General features: G+C 37.9%; 1 protein-coding gene across 11 annotated transcripts in view; it reads right to left on the bottom strand.

The window, feature by feature from the left end:
• Window positions 1-16390, bottom strand: part of tcf12 (transcription factor 12) — a 91833-nt gene that overhangs the window by 26264 nt on the left and 49179 nt on the right. For 10 of the 11 annotated variants that reach the window (XM_038274683.1, XM_038274682.1, XM_038274685.1 and 7 more), the window contains 3 exons: window positions 14622-14683; window positions 10909-11041; window positions 8299-8351 (listed from right to left, as the gene is read on the bottom strand). In XM_038274683.1, the coding sequence (XP_038130611.1) occupies window positions 8299-8351; window positions 10909-11041; window positions 14622-14683 (248 nt within the window). Of the gene's footprint in view, window positions 1-8255; window positions 8352-10908; window positions 11042-14621; window positions 14684-16390 lie in introns of those variants that run through there. The other variant, XM_038274691.1, reaches the window with a different exon arrangement.

Below are 16390 nucleotides of genomic sequence, written 5' to 3'. Positions count from 1 at the left end.
ATATATATATATATATATTATGTGTCCATGTGAATCATGATACAACAGTTTTAGAAAAATAATATCAGTCATCTTTGTTTGAAATTGCTTTCTGTATTTGAAAAAGCATTGTTGTCTTTTGTTGGTTTTCTATGTAGTTAAAATAGTATTACTATAATCTTCTCAGCCCTTATCTTAGGCTGCATTTTGCTGTTAAACCCATATTGATAAGGGAGGTTTTTTTTTAAATATACTGCTCTAAATTTACACATATGCCATAAAAATTATCCATAATTAAATATTATAATTTTAGGTGGAAAGATTAGATAGGTGATACATCACATTGGCTTCACCATTCAACTTAACTTTTCTTCATTATGGCCAAAAAAACACAACTTAATAAAAACATAAAAATATCAGGTCTCCTGACAAATACCCTTTATTAGCTACATTATCATCCCCCCAAAAAAGATGCTTAACATTTTAAGAAAAATTGAGAATTGTAAGAAAGGAGAATATAAGAGCTGAATATATGTGAATCACAGAGAAGATCTGCTTCAGTGAGGAGAAAGAGAAGTTGTTAGTCTCTGAAAGATTAAGCTAATCTGATTTGAGATGATAAGGGACAGATTGTTTTGTTCTGGCAGGACCAGAAAAGCTTCTGCATCACAGGAGAGAAGGACAAGACTAAACTGAGAAAAGTAATGTCCAACTGATTCAAGAACAAAAAAACAAACTGCAGAGCATCACTGTTTTAAAATGAGTATGATTTTATCTGGGTAAACAAGCTCTCCTGTCTTTTAAGCTGAATCAAAAAAAAAAAAAATCAATTTTATGTCTCCAACACAGAAGGAGACAGCGTGACCACAAGCTTATTGATGGTATCTATGAATCTGTAGTCATGATAGCCTAGCGGGGTTCTGCGTACTGTACTTACTGCGCACACAGGAATACTATGAATTAGATTTTCCCAGACATTTTTATAACGCTCTCCGGCATAATTGACAGCTGGTGTTGGGCAGCGACAACAGATGAACCTTGGAAGTTAAAAGTGTTTAAAAGCTAAAGGATTTAAAAGCATTTTTCCTACTATCCTTCGGAAGTTGATTGAAGAAAGTTGGATTTTCTTCTGCCCATATGATCCTTTAAGCTATTGATTATGCTCTGGTTTGCAAAGCTGAAAACATGAAGTGCAGATGAACATATTCTAATTTTTATTTTAAATATAAAGACTTCTTCTGTCACATCATGAGCTGCTACGTTTATATTTCTAATGAAGCTATAGAGTAAAGTATTGAACATTTTACGTATTTCTACGCTGTGACTCTGAGCTTCCTGCTGCTCTGTTATATATTTCCTGAGTCTCAGCAGAGACGCTCAGACAGCCTCTAAATAACAAACACTACCTTGGTGATTGTTGACAGGCCGTGTTCTTGGATCTGCCAGCGATCTGAGAGCGGGGTTTGCAATAATGCTGCAGACTCACGCAAGGCCAACATGAATAATTTACAACAGCGAGGAACGCGAGTAATGACTTTAATGTGTGCATTATTTTCATTCCCTTTGTCCTTTTAACTCCTTCCTCTCCTTGCGGATGAAAGAGGTGAGGTCTGCGGCTTGTTTGCCTGCTCCATTATCTCAAGCCTCTAATGTATGTTGTAAATTTCGACTACCCAAACATAGATAAAGGCGAGGCCCAGAGGTCCCAGAGGTGGCTGTGACTGTTCAGCATCACCACGTCAAACCAAGTGTGTCTATCTAATCAGCCATCTGATGAGGGCATCTCCAGGGAGCTCACTAACTGGGGTCGGGCCAGAGACCAGATGCATACAGGTAACCATTACATTCTAGCAGCTAAGATGCAGTAAAATGTAACATCTAGGAGATAAACAAACTATCTATCCACACGTCTCCAGGCACAAACAGCGATCAGAGCGTTTACAAAAACTTATACACTCATCAACTACTGACTCACTTCCAGTTCAACACAGATGAAAGTAGCACAAAGTTCACTTTTTGTGTCACAGTTTGAGGTTTGATACGTGGCACTTGTGTTATGTATCAAACATACATCAGTCCGGACGAGGACAGCTTTTAAGCACTTGACCACAAATTTGACCTCTAACTCATAGTACTCATTCAGTCAGCGGTATTTTACTTTGTTATGTACTTATTTATGAATCACATTTGATAAACAAGTTTTGAGGCCTCTACATCATCGTGGTGATATTTGTTTTCTAAAAACCTGACTTGAACGATCAGACACATGTGGTAAAAGAAAACACTTAAAAAGAATTGCAAAAAGATGCCTTATATATCTCAAATTATACATATAACTCATCTAATTTGACTTATTCAAAATGGATGTTTTTTTTGTTTTGTCAGAATTTTCTGTGAATTTCTGACAATTATTTCATGCTTAGGCTTTAAAGGGGTTGATCATTTTAAGGAGAAACTACAAGGATAAGGTCACATAAAATGCTCGTGTGATGTTTATGTTTTCAAAAAGTATTTCCACCCTAAGGTTGGGGACAAGCAGGAAGTAAAGATGTTTTTTACACCTCTAGTACAAAGAAAGTTCAGATTAATTCAGTTTTAATTCCTTTTGCTTTGGTTACGGCCTCATAGTGGAATTCGTTTTGAAATCCTGACCTTTATATTTTATTATGGCTTAACATGAAGCTAAGGCGGAAATTCAACTGAAGAAACTCTGATTACTTCCATTCAATCTGAGGTTGATCCGCCTCCGATGCAGCCAACCCGCTTCAAGCCACTTTCCTTGATGCCCAATCATCTTCCAGCACTCAACTTAAAAGCCACTCCAAATCATCTCTCGGCCTGCTCTTCAACAAGCGCAAGATCCGTCGCTCTTATGTCGGACTTTGATTCAGACAACCCACCTCCATCCCCTTCCTCACCATTGTAGTAAGCAAATCCGACTCCTCCTCGATGCTCCTTCAACCTCACCTCCAGTGTGTAGTCCCTCCAGACTTTCATGGAGTTCCCTGTCACTTCAAACGGTCCGGCAGAAGACCGCCATGTTGAGCCTGGTTCTGCCAGATATTTCTTCCCAAAGGGGAGTTTTTTCTCTCCACAGTCGCTTCATGCTTGCTCTTCATGGATAGTTCATGGACAGTTTATGCAAACTTCGTTCATTCAGTGACATCTGACTCAAGCATCACCCTGTATAACAGCCTCTATGGATTAACCAAACTTCATCTATCTAAACTCCACCACCAGTTTCAGGCCCGGGGGAAATATCCTTATTGTCATACGTCAGTTCATCTGCATTAAAGTATAAATCAGCGTTTATGTTTCCTGCCGAGGCCTGAGCACCAAAGTTCAAACTATTGTATCAATAAACTCTTCTAATTGCATCTTTCTCTCTCTGAGTTTTTCAGATTGAATTAGTACAAGATATGTATTGACTAATAAAAAAGCAGCTGCAAACATACTTATTATATCATGCTTCAACTAAAAATCCTTAACATTAATTTATATTAATTACGGTGGAAACAATTATTCCTATTAATTGGGATTAATCAATTATTGAAATAATCATCAAATAATTAAATAATCGATTAATCCTAATCCTTACATGGAGTTTAGAAACTCTAAAACTTGCTTTTAGCAGAGAGAGCAACCCACTTAGAAGAGTAATTATACCAAAACTGTAAAAACAATATTTAAAAATTTTGCATTTAAAATATCAAAAATATATTTATTCTGTCAATATGCTCTATCCAGAAGTGGAAAAGTTTAATTAAGCTAATATAATAAAAAAATCTTCTTTAAGGAACCTTTGGCTATCCAATTATTAAACGATTAATCAGAAAAATAATCAACAGATTAATTGATTTGCAAAATAATCGTTAGTGAAACTTAACAGCAGGACCTTTAACTAGACTTTTAGCTTGATTCTGCAGGAACCTTATAGGAGATGGAGGCAAACCTTTCATATTGTGGGTTTTGGCCCAATTCTAATGCGTTTTAGGATTGCATTTGGGCAGGGGTCACTGTTCCATCCACCGATGGGCAGGCCATTTCTTGCGATGCAGGTCATATTGATGCCTTTTAAATATTTACACTGACAGCCCAAATGATTTTACCCACTTACATTATGCAATAGACAAACTTGAAAGTGCTTACAGATTGTAATTAGACAGTTGTTTTGAATATAGTATTATTATATATATTATAATATTTACTGAGGGTCGCCTACGGTGGATATTTTCTATTTACAGGAATAAAGCTCAAAGCATATCCACTCTGTGCAGCAGACAGTGCCTGTGTTGTTTAATCATATTCCTATATGAAAAAAACCCCAACAACAATACATATCCAAATAAAACACATGAAAAAGTTGCGGCAGATGTTTCATATTACGATGGATAACGCATACTTTGCCTTTTCTGTGCACTTTTGTATTCTTCTAAAGAAAGCTTCAACAGTTTTTTTAAACAAGAGAAAAATATGAAAGCCTTTTCTAACGGTTCGGCTTTAAGTGTTTAAATTTAAGATGCCAGATTCCTTATGTTTTATGCCTGCTGTGTTAATGTTCCGACTCTATAGCAAAACAAACCCAGTTCCCTTCCTCCTGTTTTAATCACGTTTAATTACAGAGATCCTGTTGAAATCAAAAGAAATGTAATTTAAACCCGACACAGAGAAAAATATCACTAACTGTTGATAACTACAACTCATTGTTCAGGAAATGTTCTATGTTAACAGATATGTTATTTCAATGTTCATGACCAAGGTACTTTAATTTTTCTGAGATAGTTTGTTTTTTAAATTTATTTTTTTAACACAGAAATTCAAAATCAATGTTTTATTTTAATAAAATATAATTTAGTAAATATTTATTTATTATTACTTTTTTCAGTTATGTGTTACTAGAGTGAATCTATCATTTTTCTTTAATGGGAGGGTATGTAAACCTTCAAGAACAGCTGTATGTGTTTTGTAGCTTATCTTTTAAGAGCCATTCATAAAAGTGTTTTCAAAGCAGCAGAAAATAAAATCAACATTTTGATTAATCCTTTATTGAACCAATTAACCAATTTATTCTTAATGATTTAGGTATAATAACTAGTAGAGGTTCTTAGTAAGAGCCAAAAATGATGCAAATATTACAAACAGAATATTTTATCTATTGTTCGATATCCGGAAAAGGCATTTAATAAACTCCCTCTGCTGGTACTCAGGGTTTTTTTTTTTGAGAAAGAGTCGCTATATGTTGTAAAATAATATGCAGGTGATGTGGTAATGTGTGATCATGTGTGTGTTCACCATTTTCCAGTCTAGACTCTTGTTTTGTTTCTCAGTCAAACAAAATTAGAAAAATGCATAGATTTGTTGTTTGATTTTTTATGCTTCCTCTGCTTTATGGTGTTGTTACCTCTGAAAGACAATGGGATAGAAAAAATGAGGCTGTTTGAATGTCATGCAGCAGACAGTACTGTGAGGAACATTTCTAGGTCTTAAGATTCAGAGCCTTGAGCACACTTCCTTTCTTTCAACTCACACAGTACAACTCTCTGAGAAACAAGGGTGTCTGAGTGATCTGTCAAAAGCAAATGTCAATCTTTTTTGTCATCCACACTCAGGGTTCTCGCTTGCAAAAAGTCCCCGAGGGCAGACGAATCTCACCCCACCACTTTCTTTTTCTTATTCCGCAGCTATAGCGTCAACAAAGCCGGGCAGGAAGTGTCACATCAAGCCGCTATGCTTCTGACAAGGGGGAGTGAAAAAAAAAGAAATACACTGTTTACGCAGACGAACACACATACAGATCGTGCCCTTGCAGATTCCCATAAATATCCTACAAGATGCAACTTTCCCCCACGAGCTACAAAACGCTCTCTCTCTCTCTACTCCTTCTTCTTTTTTAGTCCTTCTATCAAGACAGGTGCCCACGCAGCTGCCCATCAGCATCCTTCCACAGCATCTCATCTGTCCAATGACAGCGCGCTGTCCTTCACTTAAGGTGCTCAGTTTATACAGCCAAATAATTTCAGGGAGCCAATTATAGCCCAGTAATCTAATGTCATAAAAACTGAAGGATTTCTACTTTGCCCCTGGAAAGATGTGTTCTTTTAATAGCTTCAATCTTTTTTTTTTTCAAAAAACATGTCAATTTTATTCACATCTCTGGCGAAAAGTTTTCCAGCAACCTAGCATCAGACCACAGAGGGAAGTAAGTATGTGTGTGGCTTAAAGAGGGGACTGTCTGTATATGTGATGAAGGGAAAAAACCCATAAACATTGAAATGTTTGCAATCACCAGCTGGTCTTTCTAGATAGTCTTCACATCCTGGTGTGCTGCAGTGTCAAAACCTAAATGCACAGAGGATGTGCTCCAGTAAATATTTTGATTCAGCTTCATCACAGAGCGTACACACACACACACACACACATACAAACACATCCAACCTCTTCCTGCAACTTGCAAATGCTCATCTGATTTAAACTCTTTGAATTATTTTTAGACTTGGGGAGCAAGAATACCAGCCAGATAAAAAAAGGTTGGGATGAGGATGGAAAAAATAAGAACATTCCCAGCAGTAGACATAATGATAGGAAGCACTATGTGGATCCTTTTTTTTTTTTTTAAATCACCCCAGCTTTTCAGGTCTCAGTTCAGGCTCTTGAGTTTGCTTACACCAGCAGAAGCTTTCAGCGGCATGTGCAGCTGAATCCATGCTTTACAGGTACGCTGCAGGCTCCTCACACAGCTGCCTCCGGCTCCAGGTGCGCCTTCCCCTCGACACTCCTCCTACATCACCTTCACTACTCCGTGTACCGCTGCCGGCAGTACAAACACAGATTAGGACTGATAACCAAACCTCAATATTCCTCACCTTTGCTTCCAAAGACTGTAATAGCTACAAAAAGAAAAAGCATAACCAGAAAGGAGATTTAAATTTTGCCTTCTCTCTCAGCAGACTTTAAGAGACCTATAGCTATTCAACAGTGTGATCTTTATTCTTTGAAATGGGATCAAAGTCTAACTGGGATTATTCCTACAAGCTCCTGGCTTTATCTTCTGAGCTGTGCGGAGTGACAAGACGGAGCTGGATTTTATCCAATGCTCTGTCACTGTTTTTCCCCATCCTGCATTGTGCTGCTTGATTGTACTCTTATGAGTCACAGAACCGCACCTGCGCCCATGTGTTAAGTAGTGACAAATAAAAGCCTGGCGTCCATTTACACAACAAAGAGATGTAACCCATGAGGCAACCATTCTTTACCTCCCTCCCTCCCGCCGCCTGACAAGACCTCAAATATATCACTTAGTTAAGAAGGAGGCAGCTAACGCTCCTGCCTCTCTCTCGCCGCTCTCTCTCTCCCTCATGCTTCGACAAACTTCTTTTCAAAAACAAATCCAGAAACAAAACGCAAGCCAACCCCTTTATGCTCGGTGCCCTGTTCCATATTTAATTTCTGTGAAACAGCGGTAAAAGCGACAATTTTCAGAAACCCTAAAAAGCAAATCCAATCTCATCCCAGGAAGAAAAAAAAGAAGGGCTTATTGTTTAAAAAGGGAGGAAAAAGCGGGATTTTGGAGAACCGCCAGCTTTTCTCTTAAATTGTATTGTCTAGTGGCATTTCTAGAAATTAAGGAAATGTTGAATAAAAGTCTTCACTGATCCACCAGGGTTTTAACATTGAACATCTGACTTACTGATTTATGCATATTAATGAACTCCAACACCCCCTGTCTGAGCGAATACAAGCTGATCTCCACACTTCTCTGCATCCTAATGGCGTCTGCTCCGCCGGGATCATTACCAATAGAAATTTCAGATATTCTGTGCTATTAATCTCTGTCTGTCCTCCTGTTCAGCCACGTAATGACTAATTAAACATCAAAAGAGCAGAGCTTGGGATCCGCTCTGACAGCCTCTCTTTCTCCCAGGAGAGGCTGTGAGGAGGCTAGCCTGTGACAGCATAGTACTGAAAATCAATCACCCCAAGGTCCACACACACATATTGATGCATGTGGGCCTGCACAGAAGGCTAAATAAATACAGAAAAGGCTGCATCCTACAGAGACTGTTACATGTTAAGATTAAACAAGAAGAACGTAAACAACAAACATCACAACTTCCTAAAACAACCAACAGGGACTCGAGGTGTCACGGCTAAACAAAGCGAACAAACACGACAAAATCTCCTGGAGCGTAGAGGGGATGTCAGGGCGGCTCTTTGTGTACACGTGTGGAAAAAGAGAGAGCAGTAGAAGATGTGTGTGTTTGTTCAGGTAGGCTCACTGTGAAATCTATTTATATGAGAGGGAGATGATCTTCCACTCACAGATGAAGGCAGGCCAGGAGGGACCTTGCGAACCTTTTTTGTTTGTAGTGGATCTGTGGAAAGATGAAAGCACACGGATTCATTCAAAAGCAAGAACTCAGCACTTGTGGGTAAAGCAGGAAAAAGAAAACATGTTTTCAGGACTAAGCTATTGTTTGGTAGCGCAATATGTCTACAAAACATAACAAAAAGGATTATTTACAGTAGATTGACAGGAACACGGCTACATATGTGCTTCACATATTTCTCTTTTCTCATAGAGATGGTTAATGTTGATCTCTAATGTCTCTCTCCTGGTTCGAGTCAGAGACTATGGCTACGTTCACACTGCAGGCCTTGATGCTCAATTCTGATTTTTTTGTGTTGCCGTTCACATTTCCAAATATATGCGACTTGTATGTGATCTCCTGTGTGAACTGCAGTCATACAACGCAAGGGTCCCGCATACGCAGTAGAGGACGCAATGACGTCACAGGCCAGCGTGCTCTTTTTTTCCGCAGGTAAACCTGGATGGTAGTGCCGGCGCACATCTAGCGGTCTTTTACAACCATAAAAATTCAATCTTTTCATTATGGTTAAACATAAATACTGCTCTCCGCATCATCATCCGCCATGGTTGTTGTTTTTCTTGCCGCTTCTGCGTAGCAAGACGCATAATAGCGACCTTTGTCGGGTATTAATGACGTTCAGGTCGGATGAATCCGACCTGGTCATTCAGATTCGTATCGGATTCAGGACCACATAGCCAAGTGGCCTGGGTTGGATTGGAAAAAGATCGGATCTGTGTTGTTCAGACAACCATGAAAAGATCAGATCCAGGTTGCATATGGGCAAAAAAATTGGATTCAGGTCATTCAGGCTGCAGTGTGAACGTAGCCTAAATCACACTTCTTTCATGATATAAAGTTAAAAACAGATATTTACATACACATAAATCTTTATCACTGCTTTCAGACTAAACAGCTGATATAACTAAAATTATAAAGTAACTATCAGTACAGTTTTAACTCCTACACAAAATCTGATGTTTGCAATCACTAAAATATATATTGTCTTTAAACAGCAGGTAAAGACCACATGATGGTGTCATCACCATTACTTTGTAAGCTTCTATTTTAAGAAAACACCTCAAAACAAACAAAACAAAACAGAAATCTAGAATAATCAGACCTCTATACGTCGGGTTTATAGTAAACAGAACAGGATCCAGCAGTTCAAGATGGAGATGTGCTTTTTCTCAACTCAGAAATAAAGCTAAAGTCCTTCTTAAAATGCAGACTAAGGCTGGTTAAACAGGCTCCTTATCCACCTCGAAACAAGTCATTTACTAGGATAGCAGAGTTCAGATCTTGATTACCGTTTGCAAATGCACCTAATAACGAATTTTTTTTTTAAACATCCAGGCTTCTGATAAAACTAAAAATTAAGTATCATTGCTAGATTTAAAGTAAAAAGGAGAGAGCTTGCAAGCCTGTGAAGGGGTTGGCTGCATCATGGTAAATATGTTAATAAGGAAGTTTTAACTTAAGGACAAATGGGTATTGAGAATGTGATGATTACTGTAATTATACAGCCAAATTATTCCTAAAGTAGCGCCACTGTGAAGGCTGCTGAAAAGCTTTGGGTGATCAAGGAGGCTTGGAAACTTAGCTGCACCAGCTCTATCAGGACAAATAGGACAAAAGTCCTGCTAACTATTCAGGAAAAACTGTGAAAGGATACTTCCAAAGTTTCACCCATTTACCAAATAATGACAAGGAACACTGCATAACTTTTAAAAGAGCAACAGCTTTAAAGCTTAAGAAGTGGTTTCTCATGATGTCTGCTGACATTTTTATTTGTCAAAGAGATTGCCTGTAACCAAACTTTGATAGGCAAACACAAGGTGTTGCTCCATCCAATTAGTTCGGAGGGTTTTTTCCAGATTTATAATGTGTAGAACTAAACAACAGTTCTACGCGTTAGCAATCTGCCTGGCCAGGTTAGCTAAACCTGGAAGTTGCAGGTCTAGCATCCCCGGTGGCTAAACGTTAAACAGCATTGCTTTAGGGAATTGAAGTTTTACAAAATCTTAGGGAAACTTTCTCAGCGTTCTGGATTTTAGCAAATAGAAATCATTTTGGTAAAACTAAATTACCTCTGAATGACGACAGAAAGTCTGGCAGGAGAAAAAAGCTGCATATTTTTACAGAGTTTTTACAGTTTTTTTTTTTTAAGTCTACATCATTTCTTTAAAGGATCTTAATGAATCATTCCCTATTTTCTATAGTTCTTGATTTAGTCACTTTTTTTTAGTATATCTGATATGTATCAAGACGGAAACATCAATGACCAAAGCTCTAAAAGACAAAAGCAGTGCTGCACCCTTGAAAACCAGGGCATAGATATTTCGTGTCTATCCATCCCTAAACACAACATGTTAATAAACACTTAACTGTAGGCCAGCAGTAGAGTAAATAAGGAACATTTTGAAAGTATTAGACTTCAGGTTTGTGTATATTAAAACCTAAGCTGCCTCAGAAACACCGTAGTGACTTTAAATATTATTCTAAAACCTAAATAATCCCTGTATTTGGGGGCTTTCTTTGAATTCAATATGACGGCACTGACCGATCGGTGGAGCGTCTTGTAGTGAACGCCTTCTGGGATTGGCTGCATTGAAGGAGTAAAACGGAGCAGTGGATTTCCCCGACGTGGTCACAGAATTGGGACTTGTCAATCCAACATCTGGCCTGAGAGATGCCTGAAAGACACGGAAAACATAGTGAGAAAAAAAAAAAAGCAGAATAATACATCTGTAGTAATCATACCAGAAGTAACTGTGGGCTACTTTTATTTTTTATAAAGATCAGAACAAATTCAACCATAAAAAAACAAGTAATGTGTTTCTAAGTATATTTAACTACCTCAGCCTTGCCAATTTGGATAAAAGCAGAACTTTGAGGGTTTGGTCTAGTCAAAGCAATCTGCTGAAGTGTAAGGTTTATAGGAGTTCTATTCCAAGTGATATATTTATATTTAGCTATTCTATATTTTGTCTCATTACAACAAGGTTCTTTGTGTTTAACTGGGATACAATGCATTGGACTAATACAGATAACAGATCATGTGGAGGTGGAAGGAAAAGAAAACAGGTTTTTCATTAGGGCTGGACAAAATTTCAATATCAATATATATGGCAGTAGAATTTATTAAAGTCTTGGGTTACAGCACTGATCCCTGACTCTCTTCCAGCATTTATTTAGTTTTATGTGTAGTTGTTTTTTAAGGCAAATGTTTTTGGGGGTTTTTCTATTTCATGTTGGAGATGTTTTTGTAAGACGTCAAAACAATTGTCATACATTTCTACAGGCATTTATTTTGGGGTTTCTTTGGAAGTCGCTCTTACGCTTTTATTCTTTCTATATTCATACTGAAATTGTATGGTAGCCAAGTTTTCATATTGTCTGCAAGAATCAGGGAAGTCTTCCGCTGATTTGTACTTAGCCCCCTTTACTCTTTACATCATGAAGCAGATAGGTCAATGATTAAGTTGTGGAGAAGTTTACCGCTAAGTTAGGTAAGAAACAACATTAAATTCAATAGTATTGTTCATTCTATCAGTGGAATGTAAGTAGAATTGAAAGGTATGGCAGCAAACATAAAAAGACACTGTCAACAGCACGGTCCTTGCACTGATCACCACGTTTTCACTGCAAAACAATAGCATCATGCTCTGGATATGCTGTTTTTACACAGCGATGGAGAAGCTGGTCACAGCTTAAAGAAATAAGGATGTGGATAAATACGGGGCGGAAGGCATCAAACAGCAGTGGAGGTTGTCTGTCAACAGAAACTATGATCTAAACCTACACTCTACACTGGAAAAGGTCACGATAAGAGCACCTTAATAGGTTAGAAGGGTCCAGATAAAGTCCAGAATCCAACTAATAATCTGTAGTAACACTTGGAAATTACCAGGAATCAAAACTATATTTTTTTAAGAACAATGAGGGTAAGTTTCCATGTCAAAAGGAGAACAGCTTGGAGACACATGCCTCCAAAAACCAATGACGGTAATGTTAATGAAAGGTGGTTCTACAAAGGACAAAGGACTCCAGTGGGCTGGGGTAAAAAATTTGAATACAGATTGAATCTTTTTAGTAATAAAAAATTATGAGAACCATGTTAGATCTACCTTCAATGCCCCAACGGCACAAATTTGTGTTTGTCTATACCAGGCATGCCCCAAGTCGACCCTCGAGGGCCACTGCCCTAAAGATTTTAGAGGTTTCCCTACTTTAAGACAGCTGATTTACATTAATAGCTAAATTGCAAAAGTAAAAATCAGCAATGCTAAGCCAAGAAACATTGAAAACCTGCTGGACAGAAGCTAATCAGGGACCGACTTTGGGCACGCCTGGTCATCACCATAAAATTAAGATACAAACATGCATATTTATAGCTGTAATGTAACAATATGTGAAAAGGATGCAGACACCCTCAAGGTGTGAAAAAATTCTATTTAAGAACCTTGAACATGTCCAGGTTTCCTGGGTTTACAGCTATTCAGGCTGATTATCCAAATTCCAGTGAATTCAAGTTTACTATTATTATAAATAAAGAAAATCCAACTTGCAGCGAGAAAGGCAAAAAGACAATCTCAGATGCAGTATAGAAAACCCAAAGTGGCAGGACGCCTAACAAGTGTCTTCAAGGGGTGATATGATACGGATTGAGGCAGAAGTCTCCTTTTCCAGTTCAGCCAAATACTCAACAAATGTATGAGCTACATTTGGAGGATTTCTTTTTTAAACTACAGGAGAAGACAAACACAAACCAAATAAATTAAAATCAACAAAAAACTCAAACAAGAATGAGTTGAAGACAGACAATAAATGAATGTTGACAGCTCTTCCATCTGGACCAGGCTCCTTTTTGTGTATTTTATCAATTAATTTTAAATAGATTAGGCAAAAGGACAATAAGAAGACTGTTAAAGTCATTCATAACCTCTAGCTTGAAGCTGTTGAGCTAGTTTATTTGGGATTTAAAGCTGTACTCATAACTAATATGTTGCCCATGTCCATCCAAATCCTGTCCAATCACAGTACAGTATTCGGACACCCTGCAAGGAAAAACTTTTGCCCAGACATTGTGTCAAGAACAAGCAGAGACCCAACAAGAAAGCAGTGAGAGAACAAAATGATGCCATTTGCTGTGGGTACGAGAACCAGTGTCCCTGTTCTCATGGAGTATGTCGCTGAAACAATGAATTGGATTAATCTGGATTAATCCATTAGTGAAACCATCGTCAACTCATTTAGTAATCAATTAATCATTAACTCTAGTATAGAGACGAACATGCCTTTAGCTGAAAGAGCGACTCACTTAGAGCAGCAATTATAATAAAATTGTAAAAAAAACTATAAAAATAATTTGCATTTAAGATATTAAGTCAATAGGCTCTACCCAGAAGTGAAAAATTCTTTGTTTAAAATTTTTCTTAAAAGAACCTTTTAATATCAAATCATTAATTGATTAATTGAAACAATAACCAACAGATTAATCACTTAGCAAAATAATCGTTAGTTGCTGCCCTAAATGTAGGAGTCTTAATAGCGTATGCATGACTGAGGGAACTCTAACTTCCTTTAAGTTAAAACCGGGAGGATTTCTCAACCAGCTGTGATGCTTGAGCTCACAGAGAGTGTTTGGAGCATTGAGCCATAGTGAAAAAGGAAAAGTGTCCAAAAGCTGGGTATTAATCGTAGTTGATATTGTTACAACAATTCTATACAATAGTGCCACAATTAAGTACTCTGAAGTAGTTCAGCCCTAAAATGATGTCTGATTAATAATATCTATTCCTGGCTTCTTGTGTCATCATTTTATAGTACTGCACCCCTACAGTAGGAATACTTGGGTACAAATTAAAAACAGCTTACGTCTCTAGCTGATAAAGAAAAGTTATAATGTGATGTTTCCAACATGAAAGCTTTCTACAAAAAGTTAATAAATAAACAAAACTGCCTGCAGGAGAAATGTGAGTGTGTTAAATTCACACTGATTTTACAAAAATCTGTTTGACATGAAATTACAAATTGGTTACCTTATTTTTGCACTATATTCCTTTGCTGTAGTACAATTACCTTCAGTCCACTGCAGTTACACTGAAACGACTCCTTCTTCACACCAATTAACAACATCCATATGAGCCTCATCATTCCTCATAATTCATAAATAAGTGGTTTCCATTTTTTCTTTTCTTTTTTTTTCTTTTTGCTTAATATGGAAAAGCACACACAGTTAAGAGTGAACATTTTTTCCACGGTGAAACCTACCTGGCAACCAGATGTTCCAGGATCCCTCCCATAGCCAATAAACGGAGCACGCTCTGATTTACCTGTAACAACATAGAAAACATAGAAATAAAATCAGCATAATGTTTTAATTAGGCCAATTTTCTGGCTAATAAAGCACAGAGATACCATCATAATTCAACAGCAGGGTGGGCAGGTAACAACTCCTACTGCTTCTTTCTAAATCATGTCAGAGGGAAGCATGAGGAGCTCTCAAATTTCTGGGTGGACAGCGGCACTGACTTTGGATTTGACACTACCCAGTGGACCAACACCAGCTGGGCTTTGCTTAGAAACCCTCCCCAGGCTGCAGTTAACTCTGTTCCTATAGAACATTTCCCTTTTCATGCTTGGATACAGCCCTTTTCGAACAGCCAACTTCTTCAGCAATCACTTATTCTGTCCATGACTTTTAACTGGTCGGCCTTCGCCTCAGCAGTTTTCTCTATCAATGCGAAGGACATCACAAGAACATAACAAAACATCCTCTTCAGAGGTCTATTGTGCAAATCAAAAGTACTGAGAAATATTTAACTCTTTATAATTATTATTAATACATGGTATATGATTTTTATATTACTAAAATGGATCAACTTTTGTTTTTTTTCCCCCAGTTTTGCTCGTTTTTTTCGACAGTAGGCTGACAGGAAATGGGCTATGAGAGAGGGGGGGGAGAGACATGCCACAGAGGACCGGTCAGATTCGAACCCGGGTCGACCATGTCGAGGACTAAGACCTCCATACATGGGGCGTACGCGCCAACCACTGCGTCACCTGCACGCCCATGGATAACTATCTAACTAAATCTCACTTTAAATGTAGTTTTCTGCCTAATCTTTTGTATAATTTTTTTCTTAAATCACATCAAAAAGGTCCAGTCGTCCTATAAAGCCTCAAGTATACTAAAATAATGTAAGGAGAGAAAAGTCTAACGATATCCTTTAGTAGAACTGCCATAACTCATGAGTATGTCAGCATGCAAATGGTTTCTGTGAGCTGATTATCAGAGCTCTTTGATCAGTGTAATGTCCAGTGTGTATGACTTTAATGGAAGCTTGAAAGCAGCTGTCAGCTGAGAAATACAAATTTAAGTGCAAAATACTGTATACACTTGGATCATACATATCAAAGCATCCAAACTCAGCAGTTTTACTCTCCTAGAAAAAACAAAAAACAAATAAGAGCTCCTCTGAGAGAATGAGGAATAACTTTAACACTAACATTTACTATGATAGACTGGACCTGGACCTTAATTCTGTTGACTCTGGGGAAAAAGTAGTATTTATATAAAGCATTTTTGTGGTTTAAAATTAAAAACAACATGCATATGCTGGATCTTTTGCGCCACAATGACTGATCTCAGCTCCATTTCCACCAGCACAGGTGAACAGGTGTACAACTATGAGAATCCACTTGTGCTTATCTGAGCACTCCTGAAGGAGACAGTTGTTCTGCATCTGTGCGCACCCTCTCTGGGGACGCAGGAAGCTGAGGAAATCAGGGAAGATGGTTTAACTGGCAAAGCTGCTTCTCCTGTAACAATAATGCCATACTGTTCTGAGCCATTGCTCTTGCGAAAGGAAATAGGATTAAGTTGTCGGTTACCACCAACGTTCACTATAATGGCAGGATGATGAAACATCTACACTGACGAGAATTTCAATTTCTGTACTTTGAGTCTAATATGTAAAAGTGGTTTAGTGAAAATCATTTTTTATTCTTTAGATGTCTCTGGAGCAAAAGAAAAAGGC

The sequence above is a fragment of the Cyprinodon tularosa genome, unplaced genomic scaffold (genome assembly GCF_016077235.1).
Source record: "Cyprinodon tularosa strain WSP-4 unplaced genomic scaffold, ASM1607723v1 ctg924, whole genome shotgun sequence".
Taxonomy (NCBI): domain Eukaryota; kingdom Metazoa; phylum Chordata; class Actinopteri; order Cyprinodontiformes; family Cyprinodontidae; genus Cyprinodon; species Cyprinodon tularosa.
This window is presented reverse-complemented; position numbering and strand designations above follow the sequence as displayed.